This window comes from Periplaneta americana, chromosome 16 (genome assembly GCF_040183065.1).
Source record: "Periplaneta americana isolate PAMFEO1 chromosome 16, P.americana_PAMFEO1_priV1, whole genome shotgun sequence".
NCBI classification, from domain to species: Eukaryota; Metazoa; Arthropoda; class Insecta; order Blattodea; family Blattidae; genus Periplaneta; species Periplaneta americana.
In genome coordinates this window covers 125210027-125231924 of record NC_091132.1, presented here as the reverse complement: position 1 = coordinate 125231924, position 21898 = coordinate 125210027, and the positions used below count along the sequence as shown (strand labels likewise).

Sequence of the window (21898 nt, the reverse complement as noted above, 5' to 3'; positions counted from 1 at the left end):
ACAACTAGCTACCGTGAAATATTAAAGTTATTAAGTATTTTTGTTTATTTATAAATTTAGCGCTACTTTATATATTTAACATAATTAATTTTATACCAAGAACAGAGTCTAATTCAATAATTGATAGCTTGATTTAGGAAGATGTTTTATATTAGAACTGTGTTATCTGGGGGAATTCTATATTCTGGAGAAATTCCAATATTCTGGGGAAATTCCACAGCTAGTAACAGTATATTTTTATTACAAAAAAAGGGTACTGAGAATAATAGTAGGTGCCAAATCTAGGGAATCGTGTAGGACTATTTTCAAAAAACTACAAATAATGCCCATGGCTTGTGAGTATATCTTTTCATTAATAATCTTCCTCGTATGTAATCGTGAAAACTTTGTAACTAATTCAACAGTTCATAGCATAAATACACGTCAAAAAATGACTTTCATGCTCCACCGGCAAGTCTATCGTGCTATCAAAAAGGAGTGCGTTATATGGCAGTAAAGCTTTTTAATAGCCTCCCTATCCAAATAAAAAATTAAACTCAAAACATAAGATTATTTAGGGCCAAATTAAATTAAGTACCTAATTTCTCACGCCTTCTATACTGTAGGTGAATTCATGACATTCTATAACACTTCATGAAATTGATAGGCCTACTAAAACTTTGTGTTGTACTAATAGACTATATTGTAAATCTCGTCATCTAGACTGTGACTATAAATTAAGATTTTATAATAGTATTAAGTTTTTTGACTTGTTCCATATTCTAGCTGTAAGCAATGTATGAATACCATGGAATGTTAATAAATACAATACAATACAATCTCCAGTATCTACATTACCACATAGGATAAAATAGAAATATAAGCATCAAATGGAATTAAATGAATGCGAAAAGTGTGTAAAATCAGTAAGGGTGCTCGACATGGAGAAGTTAATATATTTCTACTCACATTCTCTATTATACAAACAAGGCTGATGGTGCTGCCCTCTCCGATGTGATATTCCCCACTGCCGAGTATGAACGCTGAAGGTACAACTACATGCAGATTGAAATAATGGGATATTGTGCCGGCTCCAGTGGCCACCTGCAACACACGACATGAGGACTTCATTGTAATGAGATGTAGATTCAATTGTCCCAACATACACCAATATTACCCCTTTCTGTGTTTCATTCATAGAAAAGTAACAGTTACTATCCAATAGTTAATATTCTCTACCTGTGCTGAAATTCATAGGCACTGACAAATGAATTGTGTTCTCTTCTTTCGCAAAATCAACAAAAGATATCGTAAGAAACTGTCTACCCCAGAAACCGAATCAATGGCTATACTAATAAAGAAACTCATTAATATTCAAATCTGTAATTGTAAAACAAAAATGTTCATTCATTTTCACATGTCTAATGAGTGACTCCAAATATAAACCAGCTCTGAAATGGTAGCATCCCCTCAGAAACAAATTTTCGTCTTCCTTAGGGACGATCCTGGGTCATTTGCAAAATTTGTATAACAAATGGACGATTGAGAACGTCAAAATTAAAAGTATTATTTATTACATATTCTGCGTGTATTAATATACAGAGTCATCATTTTATTTTTACTAACATTTTTAATATTAACCTGGCTATACCTTTGGATCAACGCCGTTTGCTACCCCCTTCCACAACTGAAGTTCGATCATACTGGCGTAAAATACAAACAAATCATTTTACTAGGTATAGGAGGGAAAAAAGTAGTTCATCCATTTACGTAAACTACGAAATATCGCGCTTTTGAGTTTGATAATTTTCATTAGGTTTTTGTTTAATCAAAATACAGTACAGTATTAACAATAAGTGTTTTACTCACGAACTGAGCTTTCCATACGGACGTATTCATTTTGCAGTGTATATTATACTGTCTACAGCACATTAGTGTACACTGTAGAGAAATAAGTTAAATTGAAAAATAATCATAATATGGATTTTTAAACATATTTTTTTTTTTTAAATGGTGGCTGTTCATTTCGATACAGGCTTCTAATGTGCATATTATCGCACTATAGACTATTGTAAGTAATTCCAATTACCAATTTCGTCCTTCGTACTAGTAACTCATGTTGAAATAATTCCGTACCTACTCTATAAAAGGGTACCTTAAGTACTGTAAATTCAATCTTCATTTCTGCCCGACCCGCACAGATAAAATTACTCAGACATGCTATCTACTGTCCGTTCAAGTGGTTATGTCGTAGGGTCGTAGAAAGGGAGGAAATCACGTGACAGTTAATTACTTAACGAGGCCCTTTTATTTAAGTTATTTTAAACAGTTGTACAATATTACGTAGACGTCCAATTCCTAACAGAAATTAATGTTCTCACAAAAGAGCTAAGACAGTCCGGCCACTAGCTGGCGAATAAAAGCTGGTGGGGGAAATCGGAATACGACTTAGGCAAATAGACGACAGTACCTGTGCGAAAATGATTCAATATTGAAAGCTCTTTCGTCACTGGAAAACGCGAACATATTTTTGGAACGTACTGTTTACTATGACCGTAAGGCTACTATGACTGTATATGGATCTGTGTGGAGGACGGTTGAACTTCATTAGTAGAAGGGGTGGGAGTGAAGTACATTCAAAAACTCAGGTACAATAAAATTGAAGTAAAAATAAAATGATGTCCCTGTAGTACAGAAACATCATTTTATTTTTTATTCAATTTTTATTGTAAATGAGATTTTGAATGTACTTCACTCCCACCCTCTCTACTAGTAAACTTCCAACTGTTCTCCTCACAGAACCAAGCGTATACAGTCAAAGTTTCCTTAAGGTCGTAGTAAACACAAACAGTATTGAGTTAGTGAGTATAGTACGTTCTAGAAATATGTTCGCGTTTTCCAGCGACGAAAGAGTTTTCAATATTGAATCATATTTTCGCACAGATAATGTCGTCCGTTTGCTTACGTCGCATCCCGATTTCCCTCACCCGCAAATGTTTAAAGTAATTTAAATAAAAGTAATTAACGTGATTTCCCCCCTTTTCTTCGATCCTGCGACATAACCACTTGGACAGACAGTAGATAGCATGTCTGAGTAATGTTATTTGTGCGGGTCGGACAGAAGTGAAGATTGAATTTACAGTACGTAAGGTACTCTTTTATATAATAGGTATAAAATTATTTCAACATGAGTTACTAGTACGAAGGACGAAACTGGTCATTGGAATTAGATGCAATAGTCTATAGTGCGATAATATGCACAAAAGAACTGAAGCCTGTATCTAAATGAACGGCCACCATTTTCAAAAATGTGTTTAAATATCCATATTATGATTATTTTGCAATTTACCTTCATTCTCTATATTGTACGCTAATGTGGTCTTGACAGTATAACATACACTGCATAATGAATATGTCCGAATGGATAGCTCAGTTCGTGAGTAAAAACACTTATTGTTAATACTGTACTGTATATTGATTAAACAAAAACCTAATGAAAATTACCAAACTCAGAATTACGATGTTTCCTAGTTTACGTAAATGGATGAACTACTTTTCTTCCCTCCTATACTTAGTAAAGTGATTTGTTTATATTTTACGCCAGTATCATCGAACTTCAATCTCGGAAGTGGGTAGCAAACGCTGTTTCCGTCTATGAACCATTAATTCAAAGGTATAGCCAGGTTAATATTAAAAATGTTATAAAAATAAAATGATGTCCCTGTACAATGTCTCTGCCATAGCGATCAGCCAATGTACACTCACCTTGCTTTACAGCATTCTCTACAAGTATCAATGAATCGTTGATGGTACGGCTAAATGTCAGGTGTATTACAAGACAAGACAGTGAATCTTTTAAAGAATTAGAATTCCTTTATTTTCTATACCACATATTCTTCAAACTGTGCATAGGTCCCAGAATTGTAACAGAAATAACTTCAGATCAAAAATGAACAAATATCTTAATATCTGTTACCTAATATAAAGATAATAACTTCTTCAGTAGCTAATACAAAAGATTCTTTCAGTAACATTTATCTTAGTACATTGTCCTTAAGACGAAGATATTGGAACCTTAATTTCTATAATGATAGATAACACTGGTCAACAATGATTTTGTTAAATAAATAATTTCGGTTGTTTCTTATGTATTTCCATCTGCTGATTCCAAAAACGAAGTCAGAAATTTTCCATCACCCACCATTTTTTTTTAATTTGGAAAATAAATTTGTTCCTGTTTATTAGCATTTGTGGTGTATAACATGCTGATTAGAAGGCGTATTTTATATTTATATTTCATTACATTGTGTCAACAATTGACTTGTAACGTTTGGTATTGTTGCCTGTGAATTCACGAATAACAATAATGACATTTCCCTCACAAAACTGTGATTTTAAGGAAAATTTCCCAGATGGATGGAAGCTTTCTTTAAAGAAACAAGCTAATCCTGTGCTCTCTTCCGTTGTCAATTGAATTGTGATAGAAGTATATAATACCGTACCTAATAGTGCATCGTAAGGAGTAGTGTATAAGTGTATAATGTATAAGAAACATGTCTTGAAATTGTCTTATAGATAGAAACAACTTCTGTTAATTGTGTGGTGAGCTAACTTTAAAATGGCAGAGGCCAAATTTTACTCCTCTAGTTTGAAGAGTTTATGACTGTTATTTTAACAACAAAATAGACCAGAACAAGACATGGGCCCCGGAAATCTGTTGTGCTAAATGTGTAACACTATTAACTGTCTGGTTAAAAGGATTCCGTCAATTGCCTTTTGCAGTCCCTATGATATGGTGCGAACCTAAGGATCATTTGACAGACTGCTACTTCTGCTTAACAAATATATCTGGAATAAATTCGAAATCCAGACACTGTTAAATATCAATATTTAGTTTCTGCAATTCGGCAGGTGCTTCGTAGACCAAGACTTCCCATACCAACTCCACCAGTTGACATAACATTGACTGAAGTAATTCAAAGTGTTCCTGATGTTCAAACTGAATTACAAAATCAACCAGATTTTGTGGAAGATGATACTAAAAAATGAACCTCACTTTCTAACACAGGAGGATTTAAAGATTTGGTTCAGGATCTTGGTTTAAGTAAAAGCAAGGCAGAATTACTCGCCTCAAGATTGAAAGGCTGGAAGCTGCTGCAGGTAACACCAAAGTAAGTTTCTTCCGCCAACACCAAAAGGAATTTGAGCATTTGTTTTCTAAAGAGGAGGACCTAGTTTTCTGCAGTGATGTTGAGAATTTGTTCGAGTCACTGGGTGTTGAGCATAAACCTGAGGATTGGCATTTAATCCCGGACAAGATAATGTTCTTCACCAACCACTTGTAAGTTCTGAAAAAATTTTATTGCCTCCACTGCATATCAAATTAGGCTTGATTAGGAATTTTGTAAAAGCAATGGATCGTGATGGTAGTCCATTTATCTTTCTGAAAAATAAATTCCCAAGAATCAGTGAAGCTAAACTAAAAGAAGGAATATTTGTTGACCTCAAATAAGGGAACTGATGAAAGATACGCAGTTTGAAAACCAGTTAAATATGCAAGAAGCAGCTCCATGGATGCATTTCAAAAATGTTGTCACAAACTTTTTAGGAAACGTCAGTTCTGAGAACTGTAGAGAACTTGTCACTGAGATGATTGAGAACTACAAGATCATGGGATGTAATATGTTTTAAAAAACACACTTTCTAAATCCCATCTCGATTTCTTTCCTGAAAACCTAAGGCTGTGAGCGACGAACACGGGGAGCGTTTCCACTAGGACATCGTGGAAGTGGAAAGGCGTTACCAGGGTAAATGTTGTCCAAATATGTTGGAAGACTATTGTTGGATACTGAAAAGAGATGTTCCTCAAGGAAAGTACAGCCGAAAATATGCTTCACATATATTTTAGGTCAATAAATGTAATTTCAGCTAAGATATCGTAATACTATAATGTATAGACACGAAAAATGTTTTTCATATGATTACTCTAAAACCCTGGGTGATGGAAAAGTTCTGTAAAAAGATTTGAAATCAGCACAAAAATGTTACTTAGAATCACCCATTGTTTCCCATTTAACAGACGAAAGTTTAAATTTTGTTGACCAATATAATTAGAAAAAAATAAGACTCTGTTTTGTATGATGTAACAGACATGACATGGAGTAACAGATCTGACAGGTAACAGACATGACAAAACAAACAAAAGCATGTGCTGATATAAAATTTGTTTGCTTAAAAATCTTCAAAATAGCAATTTAACTACTGCACACGTGTACTATTATGTCCTCTTGATCTTGACTTTATATGTTGTTATTTGTGGAAAACACAACACAAACGGATCTGACAGAGTAAAAATGCACGCTTAGACTAAAACACAAAGCAAGAGTATGACATACAAACTCGCCAAATCAAAATGGGTGAACATAGCAGTACAATCAAGATGGTTCTTTGTGCATCATCCTGGCTTGTGCTGACATCTGTGGGATTTCTTTTTCAACTGTATATCCATAGTTACAGAATGGTGTAACAGACCTGACTGATTTACTGGACTAGAGTAATTATGTAATCATATTTAAGGAAATATAAACTCTGATATAAGTGAAGAAGTTTTGATAATATCAAATGTTTCTTTAATTTTTTTCTCAATTACATTATTAAACAAACCTTAGTCAAGACATAATCATGCTCAATTTTAAATACTTAACTAGTATGGACATGGCATTTTAGCTGTTATTATGAGAATTTTATTTTATTCTCGTGAAATATTTCACATGAAGGAAATAATTCTTGTGACGTTTACTACATTAGTATTGAAACTACTCAATGTTAGGAATTTATAACTCTAACATTATAAATGCAATAATGGGAAAGGTATGAATTGATGGACGTCATTGTTATACAAATTCTCCAAATGATCCTCCTACTTTTTGGGGTAGAATGGGAATGAATGAGTTAGTATGAAGTTGGTTTTCGTGGCGTCAGGTTGCATCTTGAGATGTGTTACTGCCCGATCGCAGAATATCACTTAGCTTTTTAGAATTACATTATACTAATATGATGTTATCCTCTGACTGAGGTTCTGACTGATATGTACATCTATGAGGCAGTACATCTCACTTGACGATATGTGTCAGAGGAAGAACAATTGTTTGTATGAATCTGAAGTCTGACTAGTATAATATGTAGCTAGTCGGCGATGTATGCAATGGAGGGGAAAAGGAACTGGCCACCCTACCCCATTATCTCCTGGCCTAGTTGCCTCATAAGTGGTGCCTTCTTGGTATCACTTGTAAGGTTCAGACCTGTCTTCGGACAGCTGATTAAACTAACAATATGATGTTGTAATTTTCAATTATTGCTCTTTCATTATTTATTTCATTTCCTTAATGCTATAGCCTACACGGGAAACGGAACAAATCTTAAAATGTGTAGTTAAACTTCAGATTGTGGGAAGTACGTTTCATGTCATAACTTTACAACACTCTTACTCTACTCAAGTCCCACCTGTCTTCTGCTAGAAAAAGAGGAATACCTCCACCCCTGACCATCCCTTCCTGTCGGTTTACTTGTCAAGTGCAATCAAGTGTCATCAGTTTTGAGCTCTTCTATACATTAAATTTATCATATCGCTCTCAAATTCAAAATATAACATAGGTACAGAGTTACTGAGTTCATAATATTCAACATTTAATCCAGTGTTTCACAATTTTTTTCAGTTGCACGACCTCCAACTACATAAAAAGAAAAACATAAAGCAGTATTTCGCGTCCCAATTGGATGTTTGCTTAGTTTCATAAAATGGGTTTGTTTATTTTATACACATTAATTTTATTTCGCGACATCTTGATAAGTTTGATTCAAAGATTACTCTGGGAACCATGATCCCCAGTTTCAGAAACGATGATTTAATCCAAACTCACTTTGAAAATTAGTGTGAACATTTGTTGCGAATCAAATACAACTAGTAATTATATCGAAGCCCAGTTCCCAAAAGTGGCGGTTTTTTCAGTCGTTATGAAATGTATTTTTCTGTCTTCTCCGACGCCGTCTTACCATACTCTTCGCGGCCTTTCTCTTTCATGTCATTCCTAGCATGACCAGACGTCCTCTTTTGTCCGGACATGTCCTCCTTCTTAGGCCTGTGTCTGGGGTCCGGGCGGATTTTAAGGGTATATGTATGTGAACGACCACAAATATTATCAGAAAATGCAGGCTCTAAATTTCTAAAATTTTATAAGGAAATGAACTCACAATTTGAAAAAAATTACAAGGTACCACAACAAGACTTATTAGAACTTCAATATCTGATAAACGTATAAAAAAGTTACTAATAATATTTTTCAAACCAGTTTTATCTAAGTATGAAAAAAAAAAGACTTCTGCAGTTATTTATTTATAAATTTCACAGGCGACATAAAAACGCTGCAATAAGTTCTCCATTCTATAAATTTCAGATTTAAACAACGTTAAAATAACCATCAGCTTGTTTGTGAACGAAATACAATTGTAGAAAGCACAACGTAGCTCCTATTTACAAGGCAAAATAAACTGGCACAGCAGAAAAGGCCAGTGATGTATTTAGATGAGACCGGGACATACACATACACACACACACACACACACACACACGCACACTATGCAGTGAATAATGTTGGCAGCATGATAGTGCACCTGGTGTTCTTTTTCCAACAGTAGCGTAGGTCAACGTTTAATTATTGAGCATGCAGGAAGGGAGATAGGCTTTCTCCCCAGTGCCTGTCAGATTTATGATGGGAAAAGCAGTAATTTCAACTATTATAATGAAATGGATAGTACTAACTATCTAGAGTGCTTAGAAGAAATACTTATTCCTGGATCACCTGCAAGATCTACTATCGTCGTAGATATGGTACCTTACTACAATAAACAAATTTCTGTATTCTAACAGTATAAAGACATTAGGACTGATTGGATAGTAATGCAATACAATACAACAGCCAAGTCTTCTTACGGGCTATTCCATCTCAAATCGACCGAAATATAGAGAAAATTGACCTTGTCATTTTTAAATACAACAATGGAACTTTTACTGTCCGTAGGCAACTATGATACAATGCTTTGTGCAAAGTTTGAGGCATCAGAACTTCATAGTGTATAAATTAAAGATATTTTAATTTATCGTATTTTCATAAAATTAGCAACTTTAAACTGTTGTGGCTCCGAAACCCTTTCACCCAATGATCAAAATCATGGTTTATTTTGATGCTAAATAGTTAAACTTTATATTGACATGTAAACAGTTTTTCTTACTTTTTATGGAAATGGAGAAATTTAAATTTTTCTTTATTAAGACACGTTTGCCCACGAAAAAAATGTTTAAAATATATGGTTAGATTCCGCATTGAAAGTACAAATAAACACGTATTTTTTACTGGTGCAACTTTAATAAGAGAGTATTGAAAAATCAAATAAAGAAAATAAATAGTACGCGCGTGAGCTATCTAGCTGACTGTGAGGCGGGAGCTAGCCTAGGCAACCAAGGCCAGGAGATATAAACACGTGATGTTTCGTCTAGTAGCGCATAGCTGGGCTAGCCTTATCACAGGTTTTCATAAACACAGGAGTAAAATGACGCCCAGCGCTCGCTTATCTTCATCTCTCGGCCAGTCCGTGCTGTGTTGCGCCTTTCAAGTCTAGGCGTGTGAAAATAATTTATTTAACACCCCCGAAACTTATTGCCGTGACACTAAGCAAACAATGCCGAATCCCTCTTAATAATGCAAAGTTTTTTCTCAATATTTTTTTACATTTTTACAAATGGGCAAAAAGCCTAAAAGTAGGTGAAATCAGATTATCTGTCTCTCTCTGTATACAATGAAAATAAGTATTACTTCTTAACATAACCTACCAAATATCACCTTCAAAATGAGCTCTCGTTCAATGTTTTGCAGTAAATCAGCGTATTCCGAATCTCACCGGTCCGGTGGCATCAATGACGTCACGTTGCAGCGAAATAAGGAACAAAACTGCTGGAAGGATCGATGGCTGTCATGGCGACTGTACAAGTTGTTGTCTGTGCTACGCTAGCAAAATTTTGCGAAATTTTCTTACTGCCATCACGTTCAAAGAAAAGATAGCATAAACAATTTATTTCTTGAACCGGTAGTAATAACGGGTCCGTTGACATGTTCTTTCATAAGCCATTAACTTATTGTTTTTACGTTGTGCTCATTACAAACAATACAGCAGAACTAAAGCAGAACACACCGCCATGACACAACAGTGCACGATGTTATTCGTCTGCTAATTCCCGCCCTATATAAGAACCATTTAGCTTCACTGATGGCGGCTGATGGAGACTGCTACCACCTCTGCAAGTTGATGGCACCAGTGCGACACCGGTGGAGCATCAATGACGTCATCGGTGGATTCGGAACACCGTGATGCCATCGGATTGCTCACCGGTGAGATTCGGAATACGCTCAATGGTTCCAGAGTTCTGAGCGCTGAAAGAGGCTTGTTTTTATAAAATACGCTAAATTTATCGCTCAACAATACGAAAACCGTTTGACTTTAGATATTATATTTTTGCAAATGCACTCTTCTCAGCACATTGTTGTATAAATAGGGAAAAAATTAGACTATAAAAAATGTGAGGTTTTTTACTGATCGATTTCATATGGAATAGCCCTTACATTAGAAAACAATATCGACACAAACCCAGTCGTATAGATATTAATATGCCCGAAGAAACAGGATTTTGTTTCATTACGTTTTTCTACCTACTTTCTAGATCTAAGTCTGACGGAAGTAATATTGAGTCTGGTGTAATCACACGTAAGAGAAATAAATGTTTCTAGGGTCTTCTCATTAAAATAAATTGTAGAAAATTACAGGAGAAGGCTTCACCAATACAACAATAAATGACTGGAAGGAATCTGTGAAGAAACTTAATAAAACAGAGAAGAAAATACTTCAAAAGAACGTATTAGAAGAGGAAGAAATGGATTCTATAATAATTACAGTTGGTATGGATTCTAGTGATGATTCATCTGAATCATCTGCTGACGAGGAAGTGGTTGGTGGCTGTTTAACGGATTATTATGGCAGCCTCACAGAAACAACAATTGAAAGAAGATAACAACAGTTACTAGCTGATGATCTTTTTGGCTTTTCCCCTGCACTTTAATTCAAGTCCCTTCAGTAGGACGGTGTGAACGAAGTGAGACAAGTGACCTTTAGGCTAGGAGCTGACGTATAAGTTACGGTCAATCAGTCCCTTGTAAGGACGCGATAAATTATCGTGTACTTTTTAACTGCTTTTCTCTCTTTTCCCCAGATCACAATAAATTACGATATTTTGCGGAAACAAGAAATTACAGGGGCCAGAGTGCTGCATTGGAGTTAAATCGCTGTCTTGAACTCGGTTGAGTGTCGCACCCTCGAGTGAGATACGATCGGTCGTGATACGCTCGTAATGAATAGAAGCACAGTACCTAATTAATAATTACCGGTATTCAATATTCGATTTACCACATACATAATATGATAGGTCCATACATAGTGTTCCGCCTATACACTGCGACAATGTAGAAACGTTTTACAAAATATTATTGATATAGCAGTAGATTAATAACAATATGAGTACAGAGATAACGTCACAGAAAATATAATAAAACGAATAATCATGCTGCACAACTGTTACAGACGCAAAGTTTGATACACCAATTATTAGAGATGATTATGATTATTATTAGAGATTATTATTATAATAATAATAATAATTATTATTATTATTATTATTACTAGAAAACTTGATACAATTCTTGCATTATCGTGATTGTGTTCTCCGTTTATAATAATTACATTTACATCCAATAACATCTATCAGATGTGGCAAAAACAAAATCACTCCTGTGTGTGTGTGTGGGGGGGGGGGAACATTTACCTACAACATTTATATTACATTTTAAAGCAAGTTTTGTAGTTGTGCTATGGAGAGGTTAGTTTAACACTGCAAAGTTTTGAAATGATAAACATCTATGATGTTACTACACAGTTCATGACTGTAACAAGAACGAATGTCTAACGCTCGGCTTATACCGTTCGAGGATTTATCGCTCGTGACAATTTTACCCATCATGCATGTGCGCTACCTATCGGATTATGCTTTGAACTACTTGGCGCTCGAGCGAAAACGTCCGATGTAGACCTCTGATAAGGGCCTACTCATTTTCGACAAAAACTAATAAATACTGTATATGAAAATATTTTACAAGAATAAGTAAATTCAGATCAATTAAAAATGTTCAACTACTAAATAAAAGAGAAAAAAGGTTTCTGTACCGTTGACCAAAACGGATCTGTCTCTTGTTCGTGGAGGATGATGAAGATGAAGATGAAGATGATGATGATGATGATGATGATGATTAAGAAGACGACGACGATTATGATGATGACGAACACGACAATGATGAAGAAAAACTATAAAAGTTTGCATGTCACTTTTTTTTTGCAATGTACAATTGTGTACATTCGTAAATTGTCAGATATAAACCTGTATCGGTAGTCATGACAATCTATTAATACATCATAATTGGTAAATTAAATAAAATGTTAATAAAAGCAATGCAACTATTTTTCCGATAATTAATTTACTGATCCAAAAATGAACTATAGTCGCGACGTTGTTATTCCCGGCGTGACTCCTCCCCTCTGCTTACGTCTTAGGAAGTGAAGGCTCTATAAAGTCTAGGTAGGTAGTATCGTTCGCCATTTTTGTTCTTTCGTTGCGGAGCTACCATACGAGGAATCTATTTGCCACACCGTTAAACATTATCATGTCGTAGCTCCTATGATAATAAATCAAATCCACTGTAATTCAGCAAATAATTGAGCTGCAAATAACGTCTTCGTGTGCTTTCTGCGAACGCCAACGAAAGAGGCAAAATGGCGGGCGATTATATTAAGTATTTATCGAGCCTTAAGACATGAATAACGTCTTCACCAGCGAATCACAAGACGCACACGTTTAAATGTAGCCGATCTGCAGCGCGATCGGCTGTCGGAAATTAGAGCGACGGGACTTATAACAAATTATTTTCAGAAATCGATTCATAAACCATCTGCAACAATCACCAGCACCGCCATCACTAGATAATTTAACGCAAACTGCCCTGGGTCGTTTAAGCGGAAATGTGTGTTTCACTTCTGACAAGAACAAGTGGAGTAGAATTTATTACTTTTCTGATTCCATGATAGCTAGGTTAAGTTTCATGTGTGTGAGAAAGTACCGATAAACATTAAATGGAGCCCTCTCATTGAGCCGTGCTGTTCCCTCAGAGAGATTGCTTCGATATACAAATTCACAAGTACGAGTAATTTTATAGAAAGTTTATCAATGACATATCTCATTTAAAATTAAAATCAAATAAAAGTCTATGGAATGAATCATGAAATAGCCGAAAATTAATGTTCTGACATGGCACAACTCTGTCATTTTGACGCCCGGCAGTCACATATTTTTATCATTGCTGAATTTCTACTCATAATAATTACAGTTTCACTTGTCACGAACACTTTTTGCCTGAAACCAGTGCCGATAATTTAACTTCTGACGTATGTCTTTAATTACTGTGATTTATAACCCCACATCTCTCATTATTTTCTTACAACGTTGTGTTCAGAACGTTCCTAATATAGAGCTATACTTCCCTTCCTCACACTCACTATCCAGGGTGATTCAAGAGATTTACCATCACTTACGGAGCTTATTTCCAAGACATTCTGAGCAGAAAATGTCCTATAAACATTTGTTCTAATCTCAAATTTTTCAGTTACAGTAATTTGAAGTTGTTAGTAAAACAGCCTACCTTTTTTTCTTTAGATTTAAGATTAAAAAAATATTACAAAATACAGTAGAGAATGAACTATTCAGAAGTATCATTTCTTTAATTGGATTGTGTTCTGAAGCTAAAAACATGTTGTTAATTGCTTTGTAGAGATTTTGTTTTTTAATTTTTAACTAAAAATTACATCATTCTTACGCACTTAACACCAACGTCCTAGCTGTGGTTATGACTAGTGACATACAATTCTGTTTCGGAGTTAATGCCAGGAGTTCGAAGACATTTTTTCGGATAATTGTTGATTAATTTAATTGAATACATATCTATACAAAAGTTTATATTTTGAGAGTTAGTTATACAATACATTTGAAATTTTGAAGATACTTTATCATATATTAATCTCTGAAAACATTCCTGATTTTTTAAATGCCACAATCATGTTGTGTTTCGTTTTTACATGCTATGAATATTCATGAAGTTTCAACATTTGTACGAAAAATAATGAAAAAAATGACCATTAAATATATTGATAATGAACGCTATAATCCATAGAATTAAATTACACCATTTATTATTCAGGTGAAATTTAAACAAAATCATGCAACAAGTTAATTTGTTACATTTATGATATAATATTCTTTTTGTGCATCAATACACCCTAGTCTCTTTAATAAGATTTACTGGATAGCTGAGAAATGTACGAGTAAAAAAATGATTCTTTTACAAAAGATAAAATAAGCACAGAACATTATAATATATTTATTTTATATGACCAGATATCAATTATAACTTATATAATTAGAAACAAAAAGAATTAAGTCATCAAGCCTTCGTGTGTAGATTATTTATATGTCGATATTTACTACAATCCTTAGATTCATTTTGAAAACATTCTACACTACATTCTGGTTTTCCTACATCAAAACACTTTGCTACCTTCCTAAGTCTTTCTCTTATACACTTCCAATTCCTCTAAATTATTTATAAGTTGCAGTTTTTTCACTGTAGGATGACTGAAACTTTGACATTTAAGAAAGTTTCTGCAACTGCTGTTTTTGCAATTATCGAACACACTTAGTGAGTACATGAGAAAAATAACTGAACACTCATTATTTATTTATTTATTTATTTATTTATGTATTTATTTATTTATTTATTCATTTAATTCATTTATTTAGTTAATTTTATTTATTTAATTTATTTAATGTATTTATTTATTTATTTTATTTTAATTATTTATTTTATTTATTTATTTATTTATTTATTTACTTATTAATTTTATTATTTATTTACTTATTTATTTATTTACTTATTAATTTACTTATTTATTTATTTACTTACTTAGTTACTTAGTTACTTACTTAGTTACTTATTTATTTATTTCATTATTTTTATTTACTTATTTATTTATTTATTTATTCTGGTGTAGTTAAGGCCATCATCTTCCACAACACCAGGAATACAAATACAATAATAGAAATAAACAGAAAAAAATACACTATATACAAAATAAAGCTACGTACACACAAGAAATAAAGAGAGAGAGAGAAAAAAACACTATAAACAAAGTAAAGCCACACAAAAATATACACAGGTTGCAGTCACACAAACTTCAAATGAGTGATTAAGTATCATAATTAATTATAACCTAACTAATTAACTAACATAAACAAGAAACTTGCAATTTTAATCTAGATTAAAAACGAAAAAGAAAAAAAAACACACAAATCAATACTTCTAGCAATACCTAAAAACATTAACTAAGACAAAATTTTCTAACTTAATTTTTAATTGTGATAAAGTCCGGCAGTCCCTGACGTTATTAGGTAACGAATTCCAGAGGCGAGGTATTGCACTATTGCACAGTAAACGAGCTACATATACTTCACCAGAAAATAAAATCTCGCCAGACGCAGCAAGAAACCTAACTTCTTCCCTCCAGTCCGATTGTCTTGTGTTTATTCCATGAAACATAATTGTTAACTCAGGTGGTGATCTTAATGTACGCAGCGAGAGGCGCGTAAGTGGAACTCATAAAACATTTGCGGGAGTAAGTGTCGCTTAAAGTTAAAGAAAGATCACAAGCTCACTGTAGTATAATATGACATCTTTGAGAGTAGACAGATTGATTTTTGGTAATGGCAAAACATCATTATAAAAATTATTTCTTCTTAATTTATAACAGAGTGAATTTCCTTATCAAACAAATTAAATTTTATTAGTAATGAATATCTGGACTGTTATTTCTCCTTCAAATGGTGCCGAACATAATAAAGAAATAACAGACAGCAAAGAGAAATTTTAAGAAGCAAGTTAAAATGAAAATTTACATTCGTTTTGATAACATTAGGGAAGTTACACAAGGAAGTAATTACTATATGAACTTAAAAAGCCTTTCTGCTTAAAACGTTTAATAGAATTCCCTTTATATATCACGCAAGCACACGACTGAATGATTTTTCAACAAAGACCGTTTCAAACAACTTTTAATGAACGCATACGTTTCATAAAAAACAGACAAACTAATAATAAAAATAAGAGACGAGATTTTTATGACGATAAAATGTTTCTGAGCACGCGAATACTCCGTTTGCAATGGGGCAGGAAGAGAAACAAGTTAATTGCTGATGGAGAGTGTGATACTGGAGCGTGTGTGGCTTTCAGAACTCTGCTAACCCGCAAGGACTTACCGAACTTAATATCGATTATGAATCCTCACTAAATTCTACTTCAGAGATATCGAAGTGAACTGAATTATGCACTAGAGAAACTTATTCATATGTTTAGCAGCTGAAGTCATATTTCCAAAACCAATTAAACGTATAAGATAAAAAAATTAATCGTGGAACAAAGAATTAGTAACCTACAATGGTTTCACAGATCCAATGATACCACTGAGATATTTTCCTAACGGTCGCAATATTTACAGACCAACCGGATGAAGGGAAATTTGCTTTCGTTTTATGAATTACCAACATTGTTGACCTGTGCATAGACATAAACATGGATGGGCAACTCGTGCTCTCAAACTGTCAACACAACCTCAGTGCAGGTAGAACGGACTCTCTACTAGCTGTAGTGTCTGTATGCGGTTCTTGCAAGACACTAGTTCGATCGCGCCTGCAGTAAGTGGCGGCTCGTTTTAAGTGAAAACAATATAATCCCCAGATCATTTCCCTTTAGTGATGAGTCGAAAGAGAAAGATTTTTTTATTAAGAAGGGAGGTAAAGCTTGTATTATGTTCTATTACACTTTCTTACGCATAACATCTTATGTTACAAATAAATACAGTGAAGGATTTTTAGTAAAGAAATACTGTCTAGATCTGTTTTAGAACAGCTACAGGTAAAAAATAGGATATCAACAAGATGAGACTGATATCAAAATATTGTTAGCACGTTATGCGTGGGAGTTCCAGAATTGCACGACATATGACCGATTACCTACGAACATTTGATAAATTTTAAATGTGGCAATATATCATGCAGAGCACAGGCAACTTCACCTTTTTGACTATAAACTATATTGAAGAGTGAAAAGAAAATCTCCTTATCAAATATAAGACCTTACTTCAAGACCTACAGCAGAATTCACTGCTAAGTTTGGAGAAACAGTGAAGTTGACAAGGAATCGAGATTTTTCTGAAATCAATTTGGCTTACAGCCGATAGAAGATACTGAACGTTTATAGCTTGAATTGATAAATCTACAGAACAGCACGCCACTCAGATTCCAGCGAAATCAGGAATCGAACTGTTCGTAATGCTGCCTAAGTCAGAATTTCCAAATATACTCTTTGCTTCCATATATACTGTATGTGCTTGAGGCAGAGTTTAATACAAGAAAGAAGTGTAAAAGCTTTCAATGTACAGAAAGGGCTCAGAAGTAAGTTTTTTTCATCTGCCGTAACATTAAAAAATTACTTCCTTGAATTTGTGACTACAGGCTATTACCTTTCTGAGAACAGAGGATTAGGCCTACTCTTTAATGTATAAAGACTTGTAAATTCTCGCGTTCTATGTTTCAGATAAGACATATAATAAGAAATATTAACAAATAGTGTAATAATAAATAAGTGTTGCAGCTATATTTGTTGTATTTTGAAAAGTACGAAGTGAAAAATTGAGTCTGCCGAAATGTACTTTGGTTATACAGATTGTCCCATTGTGTATGCCGTAGAATAGCAACTAGCGGTGAAGAAAACATTTATCTTCTGCACTCAGTAAATTTTTAATGTGCCAGTTGATTTGAACAGCAATAAAAATGAAATACAAATGCTAAATATAGATTTTCGAAATATAGATTACCGGTACAAATTTTAAATAATGAAATTTTCCATTTTGTTGAAAGTAAATTAGTCCCACGTTTGTGACATTAACAGTAGCAGCTTCCCCTTCGCTGATGGTAGAGAGTGTGAGAAGAGGGGGCCTATCAACCAAACTGAAATTGGGATTAGTCATGCAGAGGTCATTTTGAGAAAAACACAAAAAGCTTTTACAAATTGCATTGTACTTTCTTTAATCCGTTATTGTTAACATGTTTTGTATTGTTACCGTGCACATATCCATTTCTATTTGTCCTAAAAAGGGTTATTTTATTTAAATACAGAACTTATAGAAAAAAAGATTTGGAAACTTCTGACAAATCCTCTTTTTGATCTAGGGAAATTAACTTTCATCATCTTCTTCTTCTTCTTCCCTTCAAGTATTAGGCCAAATGGCCTGTTACGATCTCACAATTGAATTTTCAATCCAGCGGTTCTTTGGACGACCCGTTTGGACGATAGTGGAGCATGACTTTTGGGATTCTACTGTATCTCTATGCATGCGATGCAGATGATTTAGCCAGTTGTTCTGATAATGTTTTACGTGATTAATTAAAGGATCTAGTTGTAATTCTTCCATTATATCTTCATTGCGTTTGGGATCCCATTTCGTATATCCCGCTGTATATCTCATACATTTCATTTCATTAGCCGTTATTCTGCTTTCGTCTTTCTTCCTCAATGTCCATGCCTCAGTGCCGTAACAAAGTACAAGTCTCCACAAGGTCTTGTATAGGCGAATTCTAGTATGCCTTTGTACTAGGGAAGGTTTCATAATGTTGTTAATTATTGCCATTGTTTTGGTGTATTTAGAAATTTTCTGTGAAATGTCTACTTCATCGAAAAAAGATAATGTGTATCCGAGATATGTAAAATAATTTACTCTTTCTAATGTTTTTGAAACTAAACATATTTTGCTAGCAACAGGATATTTTCCGCAGAAGGCCATGATTTTAGTTTTTTCTTTATTGATTTTCATATCATATTTAATTTCAATTTTGTTAAAATTAAAAGTTGAACGTTGTAATTCATCTTCTGAGGATGCCACCAGAGCTAAATCGTCTGCAAAAAGTAATTAATCTAGTTGTGAATGTCTATTGAGTTGTATATATCCATGAGACAATTGTTTCCATTCTCTAATTATTTGATTTATATATATATATATATATATATATATATATATATATATATATATATTGCAACGGTGAAATGCCGCAGCCTTGTCTCACTCCTGTATGAATTTCTGTCCAATGCGATAATTTATTGTCACACCTTACTGCAATTAGATTTGTTTTATACATACTATATATGTTTGCTATAAGTTGTTGTGGAACATGGTCTGTAGCTAATACATTTAATAATTTATATCTGTTCACCCTATCAAATGCTTGTTCCAAATCAATGAAAATAATATGTGTTTCTAAGTTGAATTCCCGGTGTTTTTCCATCAATAATTTTAATGAAAGATATAAAAAATTTAAATGTATTAAAATGGTAATGGTATTAGCCTATATTACACTACTATTGTTGTATAATTGTTAAAGCACAAGATTATATTTATAAACAAGTTGACAAATTAATAACACACTATTCAACTGGGTCATCTTCATTGTGCCACAACTCACTCCCAGATTCTTGGAATGCTGTGTCATTTTGTTTAACAATGAATCTCGAAGCGCGTGAAACACTTCGTTGGAAAAAGGAGAATAGTCATTGGCAACGTATTTAGCCTACATAAAAATCTAAGGCATCATACTATAATACTATTAATACGGAATGCGCGCCTGTTTGAATTCTGAAGAAGGAAGAAATTTTATCAAGAAACTTTGGCCAGTGTATGGGCTGATGTATAAATTTGTAGAGCTAAGTAGCGAAATCCGATACCGTAAGCCAGCTGTACCTGCTGGCGGTAACATTGTGCATATTACTTATTACTCCGTACTGGTTGGATGATCGTTCATATCTGCTTAGACATCCCTACACATGAGATCAGCTGGTTGACATTATCTATGGATTGTTGTCCCAGGTATTATCGTTATTATTAGACAGCGGATGCGGGATGTCTTACCGTTGAATGTAGGTGCACATTTACTATATGTTACATTGTTTTTTCATTTAGACCATTGGCTGAACAGGTTTAAAACGTAAACAGACGACGTCAATATGCTACTGTATCTCCGTACAATCAGAAGGAAAAGAAAAAAAACGTACTGTAGTAGTACATACCTTGCAAGGTTCAGTCCTCGTCATCATTGATGCAATTACCAGCGTTTCAGTAAACGACGATATATTTTCGTAAATTGTCGAAGCTGAATCGTCTTTGCCTATCGCTTAAACAGCTTTTGTATCGAGAGAATTTCTGAAGAAAACCTGTAAAAGCGGGATCACTCAATTTCTTTAGAGGAATATTTGCACTGAGCATCATGTTGCACGTGTCGTTAGACCCGCACAACTAAATGATGATGATGATGACGATGATGATGATGATGATGATGATGTAGATGGTTCCTCAGATTTCATTTCAACGCTTTTCCTGTGCGATGTACTGTTGCAATGTTTCTCTATAGCCTGAGTTGTTCCGGTTTTTATTTCAATTTTACATACATTACACACGATATTTTCTTCGTTAATACATAAAATGTTACTCTCATACTTCTTAATTGCATTTCGTATCTCTGAGCGAATTTAACTTTTTGCCATTATGAATGGATCAGCACAACATATTCAACGCGTACTAAATACTTGAGCAGGATAACACAACTGCACACATTGCGTTGCAATGTTACTATGAACAGATCGGGGTTCATTCGTTTTGTATGCTACTGTACTCGTCAGGTACACAAAAGACGGACGGCGCGGCATGTGCCATATACTCTGATACGAAACAACTTCACTTTTCCTTAAGTCATCCCGCATCCATTGTCTAGTTATTAGCTATTATTATTATTATTATTATTATTATTATTATTATTATTATTATTATTATTATTATTATTATTGTTGTTGTTGTTCCTCAGTCGCTCGTCCCTTGCAAAAACGAGAATGACAACAAGAAGTTCTCTCGCTTGGAAAAGGCACTCGTATGGTGAACGTAATGTATTGTATAACTGCTTAACCCTCGGGTTATTGTAATGTGAACTGGAAAATATACACTTGGCTTTTACTTCTGTGATGTCGGAAGGTTTCAGATACTTGATCCGCCAGGGAAATTTTATGAAGAGCTTAATTTATAAAGCTTTTTAGCATGTTAAGTGAAGAACATACTTTTTTAATTAATTTTATAATTAAGTTTTTGAATCGATTCTGCTTCCCTTCTTTTCCTTTTAGCATAATAAAACCTTCCTTTCTTTTGTTCTGTGCACTTATTTGGTGCACCAATGTTACGCTTCAACTATTACCTCTACCGCCTTCTTATTATACAACGTCTCTGTAACTCGAGGCATATTCAACAGTACACAGCAGTGCTGCTTTTTAATACAGATCTGTTGCTAAGTGACATGTACTCTGTTTATAATTTGAGGTGTGGAAGTAAGAGAATAAAGGAAATTGTATTATTAGATAAAAATGTAATTCGAGATTTAAAAACTTTAATGATCAAGCCTACAAACAAGTTACAAAAAAAAAAAAAAAAAAAAAGCCGCCCTAAATAAAGGTTCGAATAGATCGGCCTACTAATCAATTCATAAAGAATAATCATTAAAACCAATTGTGTGACAATTTGAAAGGAAAAAGAAAACATTAAGATAAATGATACGAAAACATAGGAAATT

At 33.9% G+C, this 21898-nt stretch overlaps 1 protein-coding gene across 1 annotated transcript in view; it reads right to left on the bottom strand.

Moving 5' to 3' along the window:
* Window positions 1-21898, bottom strand: part of LOC138691404 (opioid-binding protein/cell adhesion molecule homolog) — a 1391213-nt gene that overhangs the window by 365052 nt on the left and 1004263 nt on the right. Inside the window, exon 5 of the mRNA XM_069813317.1 lies at window positions 949-1083. Coding sequence (XP_069669418.1) covers window positions 949-1083 — 135 coding nt within the window. The remainder of the gene's footprint in view (window positions 1-948; window positions 1084-21898) is intronic.